The 23,554-nt window shown below is 40.9% G+C and overlaps 1 protein-coding gene and 1 long non-coding RNA gene across 24 annotated transcripts in view; one reads left to right on the top strand and one right to left on the bottom strand.

Annotated features, from left to right (window-relative positions):
• The first annotated feature begins 806 nt into the window (after positions 1–806).
• On the top strand, positions 807–22,781 carry LOC120869248. The gene is made up of 2 exons (XR_005722500.1): positions 807–854; positions 22,684–22,781. It is a non-coding gene; the product is annotated as an uncharacterized LOC120869248 (long non-coding RNA).
• Positions 7,742–23,554, bottom strand: part of CREM (cAMP responsive element modulator) — a 67,684-nt gene continuing 51,871 nt past the window's right edge. For 5 of the 23 annotated variants that reach the window (XM_040248404.1, XM_040248402.1, XM_040248408.1 and 2 more), the window contains 4 exons: positions 16,542–16,577; positions 12,606–12,762; positions 8,766–8,906; positions 7,742–8,485 (listed from right to left, as the gene is read on the bottom strand). In XM_040248404.1, the coding sequence (XP_040104338.1) occupies positions 8,341–8,485; positions 8,766–8,906; positions 12,606–12,762; positions 16,542–16,577 (479 nt within the window). In that variant the 3' untranslated portion in view covers positions 7,742–8,340. Of the gene's footprint in view, positions 8,907–12,605; positions 12,763–16,541; positions 16,578–20,272; positions 20,301–20,432; positions 20,800–21,169; positions 21,288–23,554 lie in introns of those variants that run through there. The other 18 variants (XM_040248412.1, XM_040248406.1, XM_040248407.1 and 15 more) reach the window with 14 other exon arrangements.

Below are 23,554 nucleotides of genomic sequence, written 5' to 3'. Positions count from 1 at the left end.
TATATGCATTTTTAGCAAATATGACAGTCATTGTTTGAAGAATGAGGTTTTTTTCAAGTGGATAAGAAATCTTTTCTATTTTAAACCTTTTATTTTATACTGAATTGTAGCCACTTAACAATGTTGTGTAGTTTCAGGTGCACAGCAAAGGGACTCAGCCATACATACACATGTTATCTATTCTCCCCCAATTCCCTTCTATCCAGACTGCCATATAACATTTTTTGAAGAATGACTAAGGTTTGTATATATGATTGACAGGTTTAGCAAATAAAAATACAGGGTACTCAATAAAATTTAAATTTCAGATTAAAAGTAGTTTTAGTATAAAATTTAGTAAAATTTTTTTAGTATAAGTATGCTCCAAATACATTAATCTGGCAATTTATGTATTTCTATCATATTTTGCATCTCATTTAACAAATGAGAATTCTGAAGATCAAAGGCTCAAAAAAATTCAAAGTATTTTTCCCACATTTTACTATGGCTTGTCCTTTTTTCTTTAGAAATTTTCTTCTAAGTTTCCAGAAGAAATCAGATCAGAGTCTGATCAGATAACACTTCAGTTTAAGCTCCAAGTATCCTGAGACACCTTTGTTTTAACTTGACCAGGTGGAATGATCACCATGCAAGGTCCCGGGGGACCCTCAGCCTCTCCCTGAAGCTTCCCCACCTGGCCCCTCGGGCACACCTGTGGGTTCCAGTCGTTTGTGAGGACACAGCTACCACATGAGGGCAATCTTTATCATGGAACTCAGCCCAACGACAGGCTGCTGCAGCTTCTCTCCTGCAACTCCAGACTGTCATCATAAAATACAGGGGGACTTCCCTGGTGGTCCAATGATTAAAACTCTGTGCTTCCACTTTCCACAGCAAGGGGCATGGGTTTGGTCCCTGGTCAGGGAACTAAGATCCCAGAAACTGTGTGGTGGAGCCAAAAAAAAAAAATTCTCTCCTAGTTTTGATGAAATCCCAAATTACAAATGATATCTTACCATTCTTTATATCACAGGAAGCAAAATAAAAGCAAGTTAGTTCACTATAAATGGGTATGAACCATCTTAGTGGAGTGGTGGCAATGCTCTAACTTCTAGATTGTGGTGATGTTTACACAGCTATAAGTCACTGAACTGTACACTTGAACTAGATGAATTGCAGCATGTGAATTCATGCTCAATAAAGTTACTGCCACATGCCAAATTCATTGCAGTACATTATATGACCACAGAGTGTCAGCCAAGACAAACGTGAAGGATTTTCCCATAAACCTATCTCCAAAGAGAACATCACCAACCACGCTGACTGGCTGCCTCTCACCACAGAAATTCCTGTGTCCTGGGCCTCAGGGGTTTGAAGTTACCAAGCACCAAAGTCAGGTAGCAGGAATAAGGAAATATTTTCAAATATTTGCTTATGCAAATCTACAGTGATCATAGCTATCAAATCATTTAACCCATGATATTTGCTGAAGCTGAAACTCCAATACTTTGGCTACATGATACAAAGAACTGACTCATTGGTAAATACCCTGATGCTGGGAAAGATTAAAGGCAGGAGGAGAAGGGAACGACAGAGGATGAGATGGTTGGATGGCATCACCGACTCAATGGACATGAGTTTGAGCAAGCTTGAAGGACAGGGAAGCCTGGTGTGCTGCAGTCCATGGGGTTGCAAAAAGTCGGACATGACTGAGCAACTGATATGCAATTAAGTACAAAGAAAACCTCACACCACAATAATCTTCAATAAGAAAACTAGAAATTCAGTGCTATTGGAATTAAAGTCCTTTAAAACTGGTTTTGGACTAGTTATATGTTCTGTTATATAAACTTTAATTTGTATAGCTATTATATTATACATTAAAACTGTAAATTTAAAAGTAGAATTTTAAAAATTTCCACCTAATTATATAAAAATCAATAAAACTATTCAAATAACAAGTTTGATTTTAAAAATCAGATAAAATAATCAATAAAACTTTCCAAATAACTAGTTAACATGGAGAGAAATCTTCTAAAAGGAGTATAGTCTCTCTTACTCATGACTAATTTAGTTCTTTGAAGAAGTAAAATCAATAAGTCGGGTTATGGGAAGGTAAATCTAAGACATTGAAAACCACAGTGGTTTCTGGGCTGGCAGTACTTCCTTTTACTCAGTGCAGCCGTGTTAAGATTGAGCAAGGCAGAGACTTACGAGCTGGAAAATTTTCAGTCACATTTTGAGCATATTCATAAATAACTGTAAGTGAAGTAACATTTGTCTAAATAAAGTTTTCAGGTGTCAAAATCTTAACCTACATGATCCAGATCAAAGTAGACACCCCTTCCTTCATTAAGACCAGTTTCAGTTTAAGGCCATTTTGCGCATGAATTCTGTACCACATGTCAGAGATGGATGGATCCACCAAGGTCCTGCAGCCTCCCACTGTTTCAGGGGTCACAAGGGTAAATGGTTTATCAGAAAACTATGCTTTCTCCAAAAGCTGGTTAAAAATCCAGTTTATAAAAAAAGAGAGGCATTGTGGTAATGGAGTTAAGAGTTCTGAGTATTTCTAATCTCACCATTCCCAGTAACTATCAACATTTAAATAAATCAACCTGAAATCTGGTTTCCTTGTCTATAAAATGAAAGCAGTAAGTTACACCTTTATCACTTCTTTTTAGCTTGAGGATTCTATTCCAGTGTGTAAGTCTGCAGCTTTGATATTCCAACATCTAATCCTCAATCTGTAGTACCATTTTCTCCTGACTGGCTTCACGGATTTTAAACACCAGAGAGAAATGGATGCATGCTCTCAAACGGATAACCAGCAAGGGCCTCCTGAATAGCACAGAGAGCTCTGCTCAGTGTTGTATGGCAGCCTGGATAGGAGGGGAGTTTGGGGGAGAGTGGATACATGTCCATGTATGGCTGAGTCCCTCTGCTGTGCACATGAAGCTATCACAACAATGTTAATTGGCTACATTCCAATATAAAATAAAAAGTTTTAAAAAGAAATGGATGCATGCTCTTGTTCATTACAACAGGAAGGGTTCGGGTGTTCTTCAGTCTACCCACTGGGACCACAGAGCTGTCTCCAGCCACCACCCACTTGGCCAGCACACATGCCCTCTGGCCACCTTCTTGCTTTGGGTCCGGGCTCCCTTGCTCCCTGCCAGGTTTGCTCTCGGCCCTGAGCCCTAGCAGTTGTGTGACCTTGGGCAAGTCAGTTACCCTCTCCAAGTCTACTTCCTCATCTGCAAGATGGGGATGATGGTAAAAACACCAATACTGATGAGAATTAGGTGCGATAAGCTCCGTATGGCATGCAGTTTGGTGCCGGGCACAGGGACAGCACTCAGTAAATGGCAGCCATTACTTTGGATAACAGCTGTGCGGTTGGAGCCTCCACAGGACTCAGGATGTAACAGAAGAGCCCATGAAGTGCCAGTGTTGCCACGGGCCCTGACCCTCTCTCCTTCCAGACCCTTTCTCACTTGTAGCGACAAACATGCTGCCTGACTCCGCAGGTCTCTTTCCAGAAACCTCTCATCACAGTCCTGAATATGGCACAGCGATCTAAGGAAACAGGAGGCATCATCCATGAATCTCTTTCCCAAAAAAGAAACTGGTGACCGCAGTTGCCTCCCAGGTGATGGGAGCCAGGGATGGGAAACAGACTTTGCACTCTATACCTTTGTATCCTTTGAGTTTTGAATCTCAAATATGTCTTACCTATATTAAAAACTAAAGTTGATTTCTGAAAAGTAAAAGGATACAATTTATTTTTTAAAGGTGACACCTTCCCTCTGGACTGTTGGGGAGCTGAAAGTCGAGCCTCACAGGCTTCCTCATCCCCCGGCCCCACCTCAGGGCTGTGGGCAGAAGCCATGCGGGCACTGCCCCCAGAGGGGAGGAGGAAGGGTGTTAAGTTCAGGCTCTGACTCTTTCTGCACAAATGTCCAAGGAATTCATAGATTCGGAGCAAGGCTTTATCTCCAAATCTGATCGATGGCCCAGGAAAGATAAAGATCTGGATTAAAAGCAAGAACATGGACTCCCTGGTGGTTCAGTGGTTAAGACTCCACACTCCCAAAGCAAGGGTCACTGGTTAAATCCCTGGTCAGGGAACTAAGATCCCTCGGCCAAACAATAAAAAAAAAAAAAAAGTAAAAACAAATGGTAATGAAGTGTGTGCAGTGCAACCCACACTGAGCTTTGGTACTATTTACGAACAGACTTTTTTTTTAAATAAGGAAATCTGAAAAAACAAAAACCTCTATCTTCCTGAACACTAAGACTGGCTTAGGAATAAGAAGGGTTGCATTTTATTTAAGCACATACAACCTGCTGTAACAGAGTGCAAGGTTACTTTTGTTTTATTCGTTTTCCATCTTTGATGAGCTTCCCTGGTGGCTCAGATGGTAAAAGTATCTGCTTGCAATGTGGGAGACCTGGGTTCAATCCCTGGGTGAGGAAGATCCCCTGGAGAAGGAAATGGCAACCCACTCCAGTACTCTTGCCTGGAAAATTCCATGGATGGAGGAGCCTCGTAGCCTCGTAGTCCATGGTGTTGCAAAGAGTTGGACTGAGCGATTTCACATCTTTGATGGAATTATGTGTGCGTGAGGAGACTTACCTTAAATCTTGTCATAAGTCATCACACAGTACCCTGTGGCAAAATAAATCTTTGAAGTACAAACACTGTGTTAACAATGGTTTGTGTTTAAAAAAATACATTTGGAATTCTGAAATGTATGAATATGAAATGTACTTAGGGGAAAATGGATTTATAAAGAAGCTTACCCACAAAGCATAAAGATTAAACTGTGCCATGCTTGAGTAGCTGGTGTGGGGTTGGGTGTCTCTAGGACCACCTCAGATGCGGCACCTCAGACTTGGCACCTCAGCTGCCAAGAAGCTTGTGAAGTGCTGATAACTCAGCAGGGCTGGCTGAGTTTCGGGGGCAGCCTGTGCCACACATGTGCCCAAATCAGCCCATTATTTTTGGTTGAGGACTAGAAAAGCAGTGTGTTGGTTTCAAGAGTCCTCATATTTTAAAAATGTACTTTAGGCACAAAGGCACAGCCTTACTGGACATAAGAGCTGATGAAGGAAGCAGAGAGGTGAGGCTGCTGATACAAATGGTGCTACTTTGGGTAAGTGCAGAGCTCCTGGCCACACACCCAGCAATGTCCTCCCTCTATTCTTCCATTTTGAGCAATTTCATGTCACAAGCCATGCAGTTAAATCTGACAAGGTGGTGTAATCCTCCAACCTAGGGTCAACAATTTCTATTTCCAATAGTCCAGGTGCAGACACTCTTAGAAGAATAAAGTCACAGACACAGTGACAGCTCTGGATTCCACGCAGCACTGCTGCATGAGACAAACAGTGTTCACACAGCTTCCAACTTACCTGTGGCTCCATCCACCAGGAGGCTGCAGGCAGTATCTGCTAATGCTGGGTGGAGAGCTAGCACATTGTGCTAATCTAGCAGCAAAAGATGAGGTTCCAAGGTACAAATCAGATGAGCCAGAATCTGGGGAAGTCCTGTGCAGCTCCAGCCTCAAGTCCCACCAAGGTCCCCAACTCCCAGCCAGCTGCAGCCTTGCACATCACCAATATGGGAGACCCCATTAGCTGCCCACACCTGGCTCTTCCGGAATCCAGTTCTATTCAACACCAATTGGCTGTATGCTTCACAGAAGCTGGCCGCCCTCCTAGCCCCAGAGGTTGCATCCTCACTAGGAATCCAGAGCTTTTAACTCCACTCTCCAGGCCAGTGAGCAGCTGCAGAAGGAGGTGACGATGAGCGTCTGGCAGGTGAGACTCAGCTGGTGACACGTCCAGAAGGTCTTCTGTGCAGGTTTTCTTTGCTCTGAAGACAGGACAACTAGAAGAGGTGCTGCTGGCTGCCCTCTGGTGCCTGTATCCTGACAACGATACCAGGATTGGGAGACCAGCCTACATAGGGAGCCGATGCTCGTGAGGTTGTGTTGAGCCACTGAGTCTCCCACTGAATATCTGGGCCTGGTGTCTCGTGAGATGATAACATTTCCTCATGTTTAAACCACTGGGGAAAAGGAGGGGCATTGGCTATCTGGGGGTCCCAAGTAGTCAGATGCAATCTCCTTCCCCTGAAATGACAGAGTGGGGTACACATGTATACGCACAGCCTCTGTCCCAAATGGACTCCCCCACCATGAGTCCTCACTTCACCTCCTCCATCTCCTTGACTCTTCTCCTAGGAGGGGGTGTCTGCTCTGTACCCCATCTGGATACACACACCCTCACCGCTGCATTTCCAGTCACTCCCAAGTCTGCCTCCTTCAGGAAGACCCCATCTGGTTCCGCCCACATCTGCCTCCCATTCTGACCTACTGCACCTCCAGCATCAACTTGTTTACGCCCTGTCTGCCGATCCCTGGGTCACCCTCTCAGTGTCCACACTTCTGAACATACATCTCATTTACACGGACTCTGAGCAACTGAATGAAAGGTTGAGTGATGGAGTGAATGATAACTGCATGAGTACCAACCACCCTTCTCCTTCACTTGAAACCTGGGGTTTTCCTTTCCTCTTTTCTCTCTTATCTTCCTTCCTCACCTTACTTCTCTGTAGAATGAAAGACAAACATTGAGATAAAAGAGATTCAGAGCTCAGGCTCTGATGGGTGGATTAAGTATTTCTAGAGAAAGCCACAAACGGTGCGCCTCGCCTCCTGGGAGTTACAGATAAGAGATGATGACGTGGGGTGGCACTAAGATGCCACACAGCGGCCTCCGGTCCTGCACCCCACACTCCTCCACACAGTAGCCAGCTCCACTGCTGAAACTGGGGGAGGGGCAGCCTTCACAGGTCGGGAGTTACAGCAGAAACTAAGGTGAGTCCAGCCCAGAGGAGGCCTTCAGCAGACATCCCACGAGTGAGTGAGGTGACAGAGTATCTTGTGGTCAGGGCTTTGGGCTTACACGTGTTTTCGAGGTTTTTTATTATAAAAGCAGGATGAGATGTGAATACCAGTAATAACCCACTCGACGTAACGAACCTCATCTGAAAGTGCTGACTCAAAAGTATTTGATCTACAAGTAGCTGTCTTGAAGTGAAAAATAAAATCTTGAGTTGTCTTAGATTTTCCTTTAAAATTCCTATGGTGGGACTTCCCTGGTGGTCCAGTGGTTAAGAATCTGCCTTGCAATGCAAGGGGCTTGGATTGGAGAACTAAGATCCCACAGTCTGTGGAGCAACTAAGCCCATTTGCTACAACTAGAGAGTCCATGAAGCAGCAAAACATCCCGTGTATCGCAACAAAGCCCTGATGCAGCCAAACAAATATTTTTAAAAAACAACAAAAAACCAAACCATCCCTTGGTTGTTAGCCATAACTCAAAATAGAGGGTCACCAGCAGATTTCCAGACCATGTGCAGAGAGGCCTAGTCCATCACACCAGCTGAATCTCTCAGAGCTACTCCGCTGTATACAGCTAAGCCCTGGGGCTGGGTTTCTGAGACAACGGCAGAAAGGACACGTGGCAGAAAACATGGCCCACTGTGGAAATCAGCAGTGGAGCCCATGAAGGTCTGCAAATACAATTCGAACTTGTAACTCGGCACAGGTATTAAAATATGTGTCACCTTTCATCACCTTAAGAGCAAACCGACACTAAAAGCTTCTGCAAGATCTATTATATTACACCACAGAGTAAAAACTGTAGTCAATGTTCGGATAGTTAAAAGAACACCAACACTACAAAGTGCAACCAACATGGTTCTATTAAAAACTGTTGTCAACTCTGGCATTCAAGGACAGCAATACAGTATTTTCTTTACAAAGCAACCAATAAAAAATCTGCAAATGCCATAAATTCATTTATAGGCTATTATTTTTCACATAGGCATGTCACTAGATTCTTTCCATTCCTTCTTTCTTTCCATTCTCTCCTGAGGTATTTTTTTGTGGTTTATTTTTATTGTACTGCTGGATGCATTTATCTTTGATCACCCTTTCCTAAAATGATTTTTAAAGATCTGCAAAAAATTTTTATTGCATAGGACACTATTCATGACACAGATTGGGAACTGCAAATATGTGGCATTGGAACAAGTCTTACAAATATTGCATTTTAAGAATCTGTTACAGACTTTTTTTTACAGTTTGTCTCTTTAAAAAAAAAATTTGAAGTTACAGCTAAGAGTTAACTACATATAGTGAAGCAGTTTGGGAATGTTAGAGATTAGAAAATACACTGAATGATACAAAGGAGAAAAAAAAAGCCATAATTCTTGCCGGCTATATATTGTATTGCCTTCAAAAGCAACTGTACAGGTTGTAATCAGTTCATAGTTAAATATTTCTACTAATCTGTTTGGGGAGAGCAAATGTCTTTCAAGGTTTCCAGTTCCTCTATAAGCTTCTTGTTTTGAACTTCCAGCACTGCGACTCGACTCTCCAGACACTTGACATATTCTTTCTTTCGACGTCGACATTCTTTAGCAGCTTCCCTGAAAGAAAATAGAAAGCAAAAGGGCAAACAAAACATTTTTTCGCATGCACGCTACTGACAAGGAGGCTGAAGGAGGCTTGGGAAGTATGATCATGGTTGCGTTCCCCATCCTGGGACAAGAGGTCTCATTCAATGTCAAACACTAGAGCCAAACTGGGTTCTCAAGGGTCACTGGGGTCCCTTCCACAAGTCATTCCGCATGGCAATTAGTAGCATGGCTGCACCTCCTGCCTTGATTAGAGTTCAGAGCAAACAAGGTCCAAGTCAAAGACAATTACTCTGCTTTATGGCAATAAAGATCTTTGAGGGCCTTGAGTTCCTCAATGAGGGTCTTGTTTTGGTTTTCAAGCACAGCCACGCGGTTTTCAAGACACTTGACATATTCTTTCTTCTTCCTGCGACACTCCCGGGCAGCTTCCCTGGAACCAACACAAGGCAAGTGACAAGGGGAACAACCTCACAGCACAGTCCAGAGCAGCCCCCCGGGCTCAACCGGCAGGCGGCCCGCGGTCAGGTCTGGAGAGCGCCGCACAGCAGCTGCGACCAAGCATGTGCCCGTGTGTGGCCGCCCTCAGCCAGCAGGAGCGATGGAGAGCGACAACCGGCCCGGCATCTGTGGCACAAGGCGTCTCCTTAGGGCACAGGGCCCATGGTCACGGGGACCAGAAAGGTCTTCAGTAACCAAAACGACAGGAACACATCCCCACATGAATTGCTACCAAAAACAACAACAAAAACAATTACAGATCTGTTCAATCCTCTTAACTATCTTTGTCCACCAAAAGCCACATGTTCCATCACGAGTTAACTTTGATCAAAAATGATTAGAACAATTAATCCTCAGCAACCTTAAACCTCAGTATGGGAGGTTTTCATTCTTCAAGACTAAATTTCAGTTAAGACAAGATCAACTGGGATGGCAAGCAATAATTTATTGGCTGGAAAAACAACACAGATAAAAATAACAGGTCATGCACATTTTCATAAACCAAAATTAAAGGGACTCGGCTTTTGAAAATTAAAGGAGAGAAGAGAGGGTACAGAAATACACCCCTCAGTAATTCAGACAACTTAAACCTGGAAATGTGAGAATGCCATGACAGAAATCATGGAAAGGACATGAGACATACATCTGCAAACCAGGATTGAAAGCAGTGCAGACACGCCCAAAGGAAGACCAGACCAGCAGCCAAAGCAACACACACAAATGAACCCACGAGCTGAGTTAGTTATTTTCATGCATAACCCCACCAAAAAACAATGGACACAGCCAACATTTTCTCTAATTTTTTTTTTCCAGGGGGGAGGAGGTGGCAACCATATCATTTAACTCCTCTGCAGAAGATACCCTTTGATCACAGCTTTATTTTGGAGCATTCCTTTGAGAAGAACTGCCTTTCAGGTACTCATCGTATCAAAAAGCCTACGTTGAAACAGATAATTCAAATATGTGAACAAAAGTTGTGTCGAATGTCTGATTACCAGCTACAGTGATGCCAGTTACTCTGCTGCAATGCTGCACTAGGACTGACGTGTGCAACACACTTGGCCGATTCTGTTTTATGTTTGGGGGTAGTTGACACTAACAACTGGTTATCTGTGTTTTCTCTGTGGGAAGTAAGGGTCAGTAGAAGAGAGACCTTGAAATCCCAATGATCCGCAGGAAGAGATCAAGCCTTACCGCCTAGCTGAGAACAATGCCGTCGCCCTGTGAATTTAAGATGTTCTCAGACTTCTCAACTGGTTAACAGAAAAATTAACGGTGTAAAAAAAGTGAGCCCAATCTGATAAACACAGATTAAGTTAATCTAAATGATTCACATGGCAAGTCAGGCGTAACTCCAATCACACTTGGCAGTTTGGGAGCACAATTCAACTCTTTCACAAAGAAATGAAAATATATTTCTGAATACCAAGCTTTTCATGATTAAATCATCATATGAAATTCTAGATCTGGAAGGAAGATAGCCATTTTATAAAACAAGTTACCATGCAATGAAATTTTAAATATTGAAGAGCAGTGTCATGGGATGTCTAATTTTTCAAGTTTTATTTACCAAGGTCAACTATTTCTAGTGAAATATTCATACTTCGTCTTTCATGCCTGCGTGTTACCAGAGTCAAAATGTTCTAGGCACAAAGCTCTGGATGGTCATACCAGTAGGTGGTACATTCCTAAGTTGTCTCAGCTACGGAAAACACCTGTTTCTTCTATTAATAGTTAGCTCAGCTTTCAGGTCTTGCATTTGTCTGAAGATATCCTTGGCGTGGAGAAAAAATACACAGCAAAGAAGAAAAGCTGACAATCTTGTTAGAAAAATAAAAACCGTTGTGGGATTGGTAGAAATACAATTAAGTATCTATTATGAATACTAGCCAAAGAATTTAGTCTTTTTAAAGAGAGACTGTGTTAACAGGAGTCAGTCAGTCCTACGTGTCTCTGCGTGGTGGGGCTATGGGTAAGGCCATACAACTAAATGCGCAGCTGACACCAAGGCCTCTTGCAGGTGACCTCGGTGTCAGTGCTGTGTGGGCTCTGGGTAAAGACAACCCGAAGGCACTTCCAGGTTCTGTGCAGTTGGGGCTGGGTGATTTTAGCCAGCTTGTTACCTGACCTCTCTGAACCTCAGCTGCTCATCTGTAAAGTAAGGAGAATGTGTGTGTGTGTGTATGCTCGGTCATGTCTGACTCTCTGCAACCCCATGGACTGTAGCCCACTAGGCTCCTCTGTCCATGGGATCTCCCAGGCACAAATACTAGAGTGGGTAACCATTCCCTTCTCCAAAGTATCTTCCTGACCCAGGGATCGAACCTAGGTCTCCTGCATTGTAGGCAGATTCTTTATGGTCTGAGCCACGTGGGAAGCCCATGAAAAGTAAGGAGAATAACTAGACCTATTCTCATGCGAAAGCTATATGCCTGCGAGTTAAAGAAATGGTAGAAACAAGCATTGAAAACTTGCTCAACAGACACTGAGCAACCAAACAGCCATTTGTCATCTGCTTTTCTCTTGTCCTTCTCTGAAACTGAAATCTGGAAGCTAAAATAGACCCTTCTCAGAATTCCTTGCACCTAGGGACTCTCTCAGTTATTTCTAGCCCAGAAAATATGCAAGAACATGTGAGAAAATGAGAGAGGGAACTAGAAGTATATGTACTACAGGAGGTGTCTCTACATGGTGGGGCTGTGGGTAATTTTAATTCTTCCTCTTGCTTTGTCCCTGCACTCAACTAGAATTTTTCAGAATAGACTGTACTTTGGTATAAGAGAGAAAAAACGAAGTTACAAAATGGATAGAAAACTACATGTAAAAGACTTAGAAAATTCTGAACTCACACTCAAATTTATTTTGCTCATAAAGAAGCTTTTTTTTTTTTTTACAGGGTTTTTTAAGGGTTGAGGGGGGGGGGGGGGGGGGGGGGGGGGGGGGGGGGGGAAGAAGGTTCAAGAGGAACGGGACATATGTATGTGTATGGCTGATTCATGATGATGTATGGCAGAAACCAATACAATCTTGTCAAACAATTATTCTCCAATTAAAAATAAATAAAAACAAACAAGTCAGGCAATCATCTTATATCAGTCTTTTTGTATAAAGCATAAAGTATATAAAGTGTATAAAGTATATAAAGTACTTCGTTGTCATCATCGAACCATTTTCTAAGGTTTTCATTGTATCTGAATGTCTTATTTCATAATAATGATCATTATATTGACCATACTAATTGATAAATAATGATAATTTTAAAAAATAATGATTATTTTAAATTAATTTTTATTGAGTATAGTTGCTAAGAAGCTAAATATTACTTATCATCTATTTCACAAAGTAAATACCAGGTATAAAGTGAATCTTTATTTGTAATAAAGTCCTTCTGTTGTCATTAAAAAAATTTAATGTCTCATTTAGATATTACCCTACAACACAGGGGGATGTACCTCGGCTGATGAAAGAGTTTCACGGCTGGAACTCTGATTAGAAAACTTACCTATGAGCACAGGCAGAGCAGGAGTCTACACAAAATGACACAGAACGTGTAACATGGGAGAAATAGCTGAGGACAAGTAGTAAATGATAGGGCCCCTAGGTGGCCGCAGTTTCTAGTGAAACGCCTTACCTGTTTTTCATTAGCCTCAGCTCCCGTTTGCGTGTCGCTTCCTCTGCTAGCTGCTGGGGACTGTGCAGGCTTCCCGGGGAGGCAGCCATCACCACTCCCTGTGGCAAAGCAGTGGTCGGAGCTCGGATCTGGTAAGTCGGCATGTCGCCAGTGGCGGCTGCAAGGAAACAAAATGGCACAAGTCATATAAACATTTTCCCACTTGATGTATTTTATATAAAGTTGACCTGGAAATAACCACCTTCTTTTTACATGTTGAGAGGTGATCTTGCTAATGTTTAAGATGACTGTTCAGGGCATTATAGAAATCTTAGGTATGAAAGATCTCATGAGCATTTGGAACAATGATACTCAGGATGGTCTATACATTTAATAGAAAATGCCCTAACACTTTTTAGAAAGTTTTTTTTTTTTAATCAAAGGCTAAAGTAGGGAGACTTTTGAATTAATAGTTCATTTAGCCTAAAATCAGTGGTGTGCTGATACATATTTAATTGCAAGCTCTCCAGGAGGGAAAAAAAGCCCTGGTCTGTAGTGTTTATCAAATCCCAGGATGTGAACACTTTCACCATGGCCAGTTTCAAGCTACCAGTGTGACTTCACTAGATGTAGAGGTGGAAAGACATACTAAAGTAAGGGGCACACCATGGAGACAAAACAGATGTAAATAACCTCAAGATCATGGATATAATTATTAGAAAGGATGAGTTTTAAGTGTTAATTAATGTACTTTATTCGTTAAGTATATGTGTATTATCAATACATCTATTTTTTACTGATGGCTATTTTTGCAATCAGTTCATAAAAATCCTGAAAATGTAATCATTGGTACCAGCAAACCAGTGGGAGCTGGCCCTTGCACACCACTGCAAGAATTTTACTTAAGCAGAACATCTGTATCCTCTGAATAGCCCAGTAAAGAGATTTTCCCATAGCCTACATCATACCTGAAACAGTTCCTGAAAATCTTTAAGTGCAAGTGTTATTAACAGATGATGACTAACTGGGCTGCTGGAAGGAAAATACTAGCTTACTGTATTTTCAGCTTAAAAACAAGAACAAAATAAGAAACAGGAAAGCTCTACTTAAAACTGGTTTCTCTGTGGAATAATAATTTTTGCCTTTCCTAGGTTCCTTGGGATAATAACACATTTCTAAGCAATCATTTTTTAAAACACATTTTCTAATTATAGTATAATCATAGCTAGCTAAATGATAAATTTAAATATTTAGTATTCACACTGAATACTAAAAGTCCTCAAAGTGTCCTGATTTCAAAGTTTGTCTATCCACTGCCATAAACACAGCTTCCTAGAAAGGACAGATTTAAGTCACGAAACATTTTTTTACCACCAACTTTTCAACTTTGAGAATGAATGGTCCATAGTTAATTTGACGTTTTGATGAGATGTTGCAAAATGCATGCTCTCTCAAAGTTAAATGCCAGAAAGGTTTAAAAAGTTATCAAGTTCTCTAAAAATTGATCTGAACTTAGTGCCAATCGAAATATGAAAGGCATCATCACCATGTGTCATTGAAATGTATTATACCCATTGAGTAAGAAACAAAATTTTACCCAAAAGGGAGACAAAAGACTTTTTCGCTAAAGTGGAATATTATCACTGAAAATAGCCAACCAGTTTAAAAGGCTCATCAAAAATGATCTATGTGCTTCTTTTGGATATATACCAGGGTTTTTTTTCCCTCTAGGGCTTGAGAATTAGGTGAAAGAATAAAAATATGGCTTTGAGTGAAGATAACAAGGTCTTTGTAAGATTAACAAAACCACTTATAAATTTCTCCCTTCTGTATATAATTTAATAAACAATCATGATAAACAGTAACTGAGAGATATAACAATCACTAGCAAAATTTGATATTAGTAAACTTGAGAAAAACCCTAAATTTATTTTTGTGACTATTTAAAACACGGTATACACAGATGTCTTATTGTATGTCACTGAAAATTTTGAAATATTTTGAAATTATTTAAGAAGATATTTAAAAAAATCAGTTGTAAACTGTTAACTTCCTAAAGATTTTTTAGAAAAACTTCAAATCATATTGCCAGGGGAACTAGAACGGTGCACAGAACTACACAGTGGTCTCCTTTCTCTGTACTCACAGCAGGGGAAGGTGGTTATGGGTTAATAAAGGTTAAACAATGGAACAGCTGGAGGTGACAGAGGCTTTCTAAAATTGGAACAATGGCCTGTGACGAATGAGAAGTTCTTGTGTCGTCCCTGTGCTGACATTTGCAGGCGGCAAAGATGCAGACCTTGGTCTAGTGTTTTTCTGGCCAAACACTGCTCACAAAGAGTGCAATAAAAATTAACAGCAAGGTACAGATGGGTTCAGGATGCTTGCTCTAGCTTTGTGTATATCTGCTATTTTTGGTACTGTAAGTCAGAGCAGACTGGTTATGTGATATACAAAAGTTAAAGAGTATCCATTTTTTAAAAAAGGAAAAGGGGTAGGGGGAGGAATATTTTGCAGGTGAAAAAATAAAGTTCATTCACTGGTCTTAAAGCCAGAAATGTTTCTAAACTTGTGCCTGTTCCCAAAAGCTGAAACTACCCTCCAAGGGCCAAACTTGGCACCATGAAGAAGAGTGGCACTTTTTAAAGAAGTATTCTTAAAACATTTTGAGCAACAGCTCAGGAAAAAATACAGCTTTAAAATGATATCTTGGAAAGGAATGTTGTATTTGGATGTATCAGTTCTAGATTATTTGCTAGGTTTTATTACAATTTTTCAGACCTAGAATATGTTCATTCTATCTCCTTCAACAAAAAATCACCCTGCAGTGCATTAGTTCAAGCCAGAAACAGGAATCAATGTAAATTAGTAGGAATTAGCATCAATTCCTATAATATCCCAAATAATCTATGTGATGGTGCTATTCTAATGTCTAATGGTTACTGAATAAGTATCAAAGGATGAATTCCATATATTGAAATATGATCTTGTTAGTAAGCATGGTAATAAGATAGGGGCAAAGAGAATCTTTTGTTTTAAGGAAATCCAAATGTCAAAAAGTTTTGTTTTTGAAACAAGTTATCAAAAAGTTTTTGTCTTAGCTTTAGTTTTCCATGAAGTGATTCAGTGGTAATTTAAAGCAGGTCAGATGTTGAGGATCACAGTTCAAAGAAATCTATTACATTCTTTGGTGTCACACTCTGATCCATGGATTCTTACAAAGGCCAATTTCTGTTCCTTCTAACTACTAAAAGTGCCCAAATTATTTATTTTTTATTCCAGAATTTCACTGTACACATTATTTCTGAAAATAAGTAGACCATCTGTGGGGGCTTTAAACTCATGATCAAAGAAAAACAAGAAAAAGATACTGATACACTGATTTTATTCTAAGGCTGCAAACTTTAAAGACAAATCAGGGACATCTTTTTTACCTTGGTATCCCCTAGAATCTAGCTCGGTCTTTGATACTATGAATGCCTGGTGAGTTTACATGTGCACCACACAGAGTAAATTCTGAACTTCCTGGGGTTTTGCAAAAGCCCACTGTCATTTAGAATGTCTAAAGTAAGCAATATTATGATTATAAGACCATAAGCTATTGTTATTATAGCTGTCTTTAACACTAAGCCATGGAAAGCCTGATAAGGTACCATGTGTTTATGCAGACTTCTGGATAAAAGGCATTATTTCTTCAGTCTTCCCTTAGATAGTAGTCATCTAACCTGGCATTTTAGAAGGAGAGAAGTTCTATTTATAGTGCGATTCCAACCATCTAACTCCTGACATGTAAAAAGAAATGTTTAGGTTTAGTATCAATATTTCACGAGAAAGAAAATTCCTAGAACTCTCACTTCTGGTCAGTAACTTCATACCTCTCTTCGCAAGCTTTAAACACGGTACAGCAGAAAAAGCATGGGGCTTGGAGTTTGGGTTCTAGTCAGCTCTGCCACTTACCAGCCATGTGACTTGGGGCAAGTTCAGTTTCCTCATCTGTAAAATGGGGATACATGGTCTCATTTAATACTCACAATAAACCCTGTAATGTATGTCAAAGTGTCTAGCACAGTGCCTGGCACATGGTAGGTTTTCAGCAAATGTTAGTTACCTTCCTCTTCCCTTCCTTAAGTTCTGAAAGACAATATTCCAGATTATGCTTAGACTGTATATTAGTTCAAAGGCATATAACAACCATAGATATATTTCCCCCTGGAGTTTCCCTTCTAACAAACCTGGGTAATAGAAATGGTTGAAATGTGTGGCTCTTATTCCTTATTGTGCTTTTTAAAAAATATGCCTCTTAAAAACCTTTTAAAATTTCTACTATAAAAATTTATACTATATATTCTATCCCCTTAGAGAATAAATTATTAAGCAATAATAGAAAACATCCTTCTTAAGGTGTATAATCATTTAAAAGAGAACCTCCAAAAAAAAAAAAAGAGAACCTCCAAGGTGGAGAATCACAAATAAACAGATGGTACAATCTCATCAGCCTGGTAGTAAGAAAACTGAAAATCCCACAAGTCAAAGGTGCTTGTTTCTTCCTAACAAAGAAAAGAGGAAAGCCACCAAATGCCTAGCTTGATAACTTCCAGAGTGAAGCGATTTATCAACACCCCTAATGATGGTGATATTATTTGCTTATTCGTTCATTGAGTTCTCTGAGCACACTAACTGAATAAAGATCTCTGTTTCCACACACAGCTCCTACTTTCATGTGTCACGTTGCTCTGTGTGGCCAATCCCAAACACACTGGAGAACTGCAAGCAATGGGGGTGACTTAGCAGTCACACTGGTTAGCATGGGGTGCTTGCCCTGGCTCCAAAAACCAACAGCATCCTCATTTTCCTTTTCCGGCCCTCTTCCTCCCTGCCACCACACCAGGACTCAAAATGTCCAGACCAGGTGTGCCCTCACCTGCTCCAAAACTGCCCCTCCTCCACTGCCCCCCCCCCTTTCCCAGGTGAATGAAGTCCTATGTAAATCTAACTAAATACTGAACACTTTCAAATGTGTTATAATTACTATAACACATCGACCTCATAGCATTGAGCCAGTACTATTTTTTATTAAGTTACCCATAAGGGACCTTCCTGAATTGTTTATTAAGTAAAATTCTTCAAGTGAAAAAAAAAAGCCCATGTAAAAGATGAAATTATGAATATCAAAATTTAAAGTTCTATACAATAGCAAATATATACTCTTATCATCCTAGGAGAGTAATAATAAATATTCTAGAAAAAAGCAACGTGATATGGTGTGAACAGGACCCAACAAGGACTCTGAAAATCCAGAAGAGTTCACCGCTTGCTAACTCTGTGAGCTAGAAGAGCTTCACTTGCTCTGATCCCTGTTCAGCTAGATGCAAATAAGGGTAACATCATCCGCAGTCATTACCTCAGTGACAAGGCATGGAAAGTGCTTCTCCTCTCACCTATTTAAACATGGTTTCCTCAGTGGGGACTTTCCTGACCCCTCAACCCTGTTACCTGCTTCTCATGCTCTGCCAGCTTTCTTATAGCACTCATAGTGCTCGCCACATTTGTATTTGTTTATTTGTAACATTAAGTGATTTTTTTGAAGTTTACATAAATGCAAAGTATCATCATAATTATTTTATTAGGCAACATATTCATATAGGCATATAAAACTGGGCAAAGTGAAACAAGCATCCAAAATTGTATTTCATTAAAATGTTTTTTCAAAAAGAGTGGGGAAATAACACAATGGCAATTTCTGTATACCTTCCATGCAGTTACAACCTGATCCAAAACATTTTTTCATGTGAAAATCTCCAAACAAAAACCTTTTCTAGCAGCCCCTTTTAACAAAGGTGAAATGTATCCTTATTCGCATGCATCAAATATTAATTAAGATACTATTTTCCAAATTTGAATAAACTGTAACTTTTTAACAATTCAGAAATCCAGGCTGAATGACAAAAACTATTTCTGATAAAAATTTAAGTATAACCAACAGAATCAATAATATAATTATATAAACCATGGATTTTCACTCTCACATTCAATTCCATGATCCTATAAGCAAATCCTTCTAAAACCTTTTCCAGGCCAGTCATTATTCCGGAGCCTGATTTTTCAAACTATAAATTGTAGACCATAAGTTACTCATTAGTTTCATGGGTCAAGAACGGCATTAAAAAACAGAATACACAAGTATATCACAGAGCATAAGCACTATTTTTGAAACTGGTCTTATATGAATGCACTTGTTATATAAACACACACACACACAAAGTCTACTGCAGCATGATGCAGAATGTGCATCATGGTCAAAACTGGGTGGGGACAATGCCCCAGAGAAAGGAAGAGCAACCCACTCCAGTATTCTTGCCCGGAGAATTCCATGGAGAGAGAAGCTTGGTGGGCCATAGTCCATAGGGTCACAAAGAGTTGGACATGACTGAAGAGGCTTAGCACACATGGTCAAAAAGTTGGCGAGTCACAAGATCCAGCTCCACCCACTCCCTTCAAAATCCGAATGGAGAGGGGGTGAAACTGGGAGTCCAAAGGTGGGGCCCAAAGCTCCACTCAGCTCAGTTCAGTCGCTCAGTCGTGTCCCACTCTCTGCGACCCCATGAATCGCAGCACGCCAGGCCTCCCTGTCCATCACCAACTCCGGGAGTTCACTCAGACTCACGTCCATCGAGTCGGTGATGCCATCCAGCCATCTCATCCTCGGTCGTCCCCTTCTCCTCCTGCCCCCAATCCCTCCCAGCATCAGAGTCTTTTCCAGTGAGTCAACTCTTCGCATGAGGTGGCCAAAGTACTGGAGTTTCAGCTTTAGCATCATTCCTTCCAAAGAAGGAAAAGCTGCACTACTGCCTTCAAAAGGCCCCTTAAATCCTGTGTTTTGGGAGCTCCTCAAAAAAGCAAATAAAATACACTTTTCATTCTCAAGTAGCATTTTAAACAGAACTGATTCTGTGAGAACTGACCAGATTTCCAAAAATAATGATTTCTGAAGACACAGTGAGGTCTTGTGAAAAACGTTTGACATTTTTAAAATTTCAGCATTTTGAAAATTTTAAATTGGAATGGGTAAATCAGGTATAATCATTGTGGGCAAAACTGTGAGAAAAAAATCTTTTCAAGGATAGTAGTAGTATGTTCACTCTGTAAACATAAATGTTCTCTTATTTACAAGCAATGGTTAAAAATGTATGTACATTTTTACTTATATATTTTTACTTAAATATATTCTAGTTATTCTCCAATCATTTGATTTTATTTTTTGCTATGATTTGTTTCTCATGTTTGGACATGAAAATTGGAGTTAAAGGCTTAGTAAAGAAAGATACACACCAACTAATGATTTTTAGAAAATAAATGCATGCACAAAAATGCCTTTGGTCCTAAAATCACTATGACATGCAGTGTTTGAGATTAAGTCCATCTATCTCTTACAATAAGTCTGTCATCTGAGGGCTTCTGTAATCTATAGCACTTCCAAAACCTCAACCTCACAAAAACTTCTTTGAGAAAAACAATTTAACACAGGCTTTACTTGCTCAAGACAATGGAATGTTCCCTTCGGGAAGAGAGCGAGATCCACCGAGTGAACAGCTAAAAGGTATTTACAGTAACCCTTTCTTAAGAAATTCGACTACAAGTTTAGTACGGGTCTGGCACTCAACTGCAAGTCACTAAATCACAAGCATTACCTGTAACTGAGAGCATCAACCCCAGGAAAAAGTGAAGGTGGGGGTGGGGTAGGTGGGGGGCGGCCAATCAAAGACTTGCACTCCCCGGGCCAAGCACGAGCGGGCGCTCGGTCCCCAGGCACCTGCGCAGGCTGTTTGGCCCCGCCGGGCACACACTTACCTGGGGCACAACGTGAAGGCAAGGCTCACGGGACCTGCTGGGAGCTAAGGGCGCCGTCAGGGAGGGTGGCCGCCCCCACCTGCGCGCGGCCGAGCGGAAAGAACTGAGTCAATTACGGCGTGACTCGGACTGACGTCAGCGTGCAGCTCGCCTGCAGTTTAACTTTCCACTCCCCGCTGCACCGATTCCAGGAAATGTAATGACGTCGGCCCTCTGAACCCGGTGAGCTGAGCAGCAGACCGTTTTCCACAGGACGGAAGGAACGGCAGGCTCAACAACACCCTTGACGCGCTGGGTTCCTTATTCTGTTTTGCAACTACATTTGAACACAGCGTGAAAAAAATCGGAAGCTGACTTTGACTTTTTTTTTTTTAACAACTTGAACAGAATGTGTGTTTCACTCGCAGCTGCATTGGATCTGCAACAGGTTGCAGATGAATCAACAGCTTATTTTAGTAGAGCAAATGGAGAAAGAGAGAGGGGCGTGGGGTGGGGGTTGGGGGGTGCCCGATTACCGATTTGGCTAAGGAAGCAGCTCAGTACTGAGGAAAGAAGCAACTACACTCAGATGCCTTCACATGGTGCCGAGCAGATACGGTTACAGATTAGAAGAAACGTCTTACTTCTCAGCTACTAGAAAGTTGATACTTTGGGAAACACTGAAGAGGTCCCTAAATAACTTTTCTTTACTTTAAAAACAATTCTGCGGAATGTAAACCCCTCTTTAAAATTCTTACCTGTTTCATCCCCAGTAACAGCCATGATGGGCTTCTGCATACAGCACCGCCTGGCTTCCCCTGCCGCGGGTCCACATAAAGTGTTCCAAACCAGCAAGCTCGTGCGGGGTGAGTAGGAGTACTGACATCACAATGACATCATTAGCCTATCACTGCCATCAATTTGCTTTGTCACACACGAGCTCACTGAAACCAAACCCTGTTAAAACCCTTCCTGTAATAAATCATCTCAGTGTTCTAGTTCCTCATTTTTATATAAAAATCAAGTTGGGCTCTGGCCAAAACAAAACAAAACACCACCTTATTAGCATTAAAAGTTACCTGGTTGTTTTTTATGGAGCTACTTTTAATTATTGTTATGTCCAGCGTTTCTAAATAAGCAAAGTAGGCATAAACCTTAAATATTTTTCTTAACTCATAGAAAGTTAAAAAGCACTTACAGATTTTTTTTAAAAATTGACAATCAGCCCAGAAAAATGCTGTGTATTTCACTGATGCTTCTAAACTCACCAGGTAAGGAATACCCAGCCACCTTAGTTGACTTAATACATTTTTATTTGCTACAATATCGTAAAATCCAGCTGTTCCTAAGATGACACAGAATTTGCTAATTTCACTTGAAGGAAATACATACTGAAATTTTAGAAATTCACTCTGCCAAAAGTAGCAAGTATTATATAAATTCTTCCAGAAAAATTAGACTGAATCGTATGAATTGGCTGACAGTTAACCTTTTTGGCCCATAAAAATAGCAGTTTCATGTGGCTCAATCTAATATGCCATTTTACTCAAAATCTCTTGAAAAGAATTTTGTGGTTTATAAAACTCATAAATAAATCACAATTACTATTCATACATTTAAAAAATACATCCAGTTTTATTTGGATCACTTAGTAAAGGTTCAGCACATGAAGAGCTGGATCATTGCTGGAAATTTAACTATTACAAAGTTAGACCAAAGATTGGCACATGTTCAACAGAAAAACAGACTACAGCCCTGGGGAAGAAAATTATCTACATCTCTACTGCCCCCAAATAAGTGATTTGTCACTGATCTTCTGTCCTTATCAGTGGGTTTACAAAGTCCATTCCCTGAAGGACTAGGATTCAATTCAATGTTACATCAGTGAAAGGGTATTCATTCCACTACCTCCTTCTTGCTTTATTCAGTGAAGTACTTCTAGTAAGGCAGAGACTTCACATTCAGACACTTGGGAGGCAAAACATGATGAAGGATCCATGGTTCTAGTAATTTTCCGAAGCATATAAACTGAAGACATCCTGACTAAGAAAGTCGGGAGACCAATGGAGAGTCCATGAGGGACTCTTTTCCATTACAGCCATGCCTGAGGGCTTGGGTTCAGGACTGCTGATCAACTTTTATTTCAAATTTGAGAAAGTTCACATTGATTTTAATCTCAACATTTGTTTAAATTGGCACTTGGGTGCTCAAACCTATTTGTGTTAAAAAAAAGCGGGGGAGGGGGTGCTTCCCTGGTGGTCCAATGGCTAAGACTCCCAATACAGGGGGCTTAGGTTCGATCCCTGGTCAGGGAACTAAATCCTACATGCCTCAGCTAAGACTCAGAGGAGCCAAGTAAATAAATATAAAGATATTTTTAAAAAAGAGTAGAGGAAGGAAAGGAAGAAGGGGAGTTGGTTGCTTGGCTGACTACTGCTATTTGGTACAGTTTTAATAAATCCCTTGGACTAGATAAACTTGGTTAATCAGCACATGGAACTAGTTAGTAACATTTTTACAGAGAGAGACTATTTTGCTTTCGTTCAGTAAATGATTATCGAACATTTATTACACGTCAGGGGTCCCAGCAGCCAGATGTAGAAGGCTGGGGAAGGCTGCCTAGGAAAGTGTTTCTCAGCATGAAGTGATGGGGGAAGTGCTCCTGCCAGGGCGAATGGCTTGAGGTGAGGGCCCTAGAGGGGAGAGGGCGCATGGCACAGGACAGGAAATGAAAGGAACTCTGCACCGAAGAGGGGCAAGTGTAGGGAGAAGTCCAATGAGGAAGGAAAGCCTGGATCAAGCAGAGACTTGGGCTCTGTTAGGGACTCTGACTCTAACAAGTAACAGGCATTCACACAAGGGTTTTGAGCAGAAGAGGTTGACGTGATTACACACTTGAAAATTTTACAAACACCACTCTGAACTGCAGAAGGGAGAGCAGAATGGGCAAGAGGAAATGCTGGAGACAGAGACTTTGGTTTCTAAGAAATATTAGTAGCTCCCAGAATCACTGGAAAGGATGAGTAAAGGGAGCCTAGCTAAACTTTCAGGAGCAGTTCCCAAAACATCAGGCCAACAAGGGAGCTGCTGCTTCTGGCATGAGGAAGAAAATCAGAGTGCTGCTCCATAGCCGCCAGTTTCAG

Source organism: Oryx dammah, unplaced genomic scaffold (assembly GCF_014754425.2).
Source record: "Oryx dammah isolate SB20612 unplaced genomic scaffold, SCBI_Odam_1.1 HiC_scaffold_10, whole genome shotgun sequence".
Classification (NCBI taxonomy): domain Eukaryota; kingdom Metazoa; phylum Chordata; class Mammalia; order Artiodactyla; family Bovidae; genus Oryx; species Oryx dammah.
This window is presented reverse-complemented; position numbering and strand designations above follow the sequence as displayed.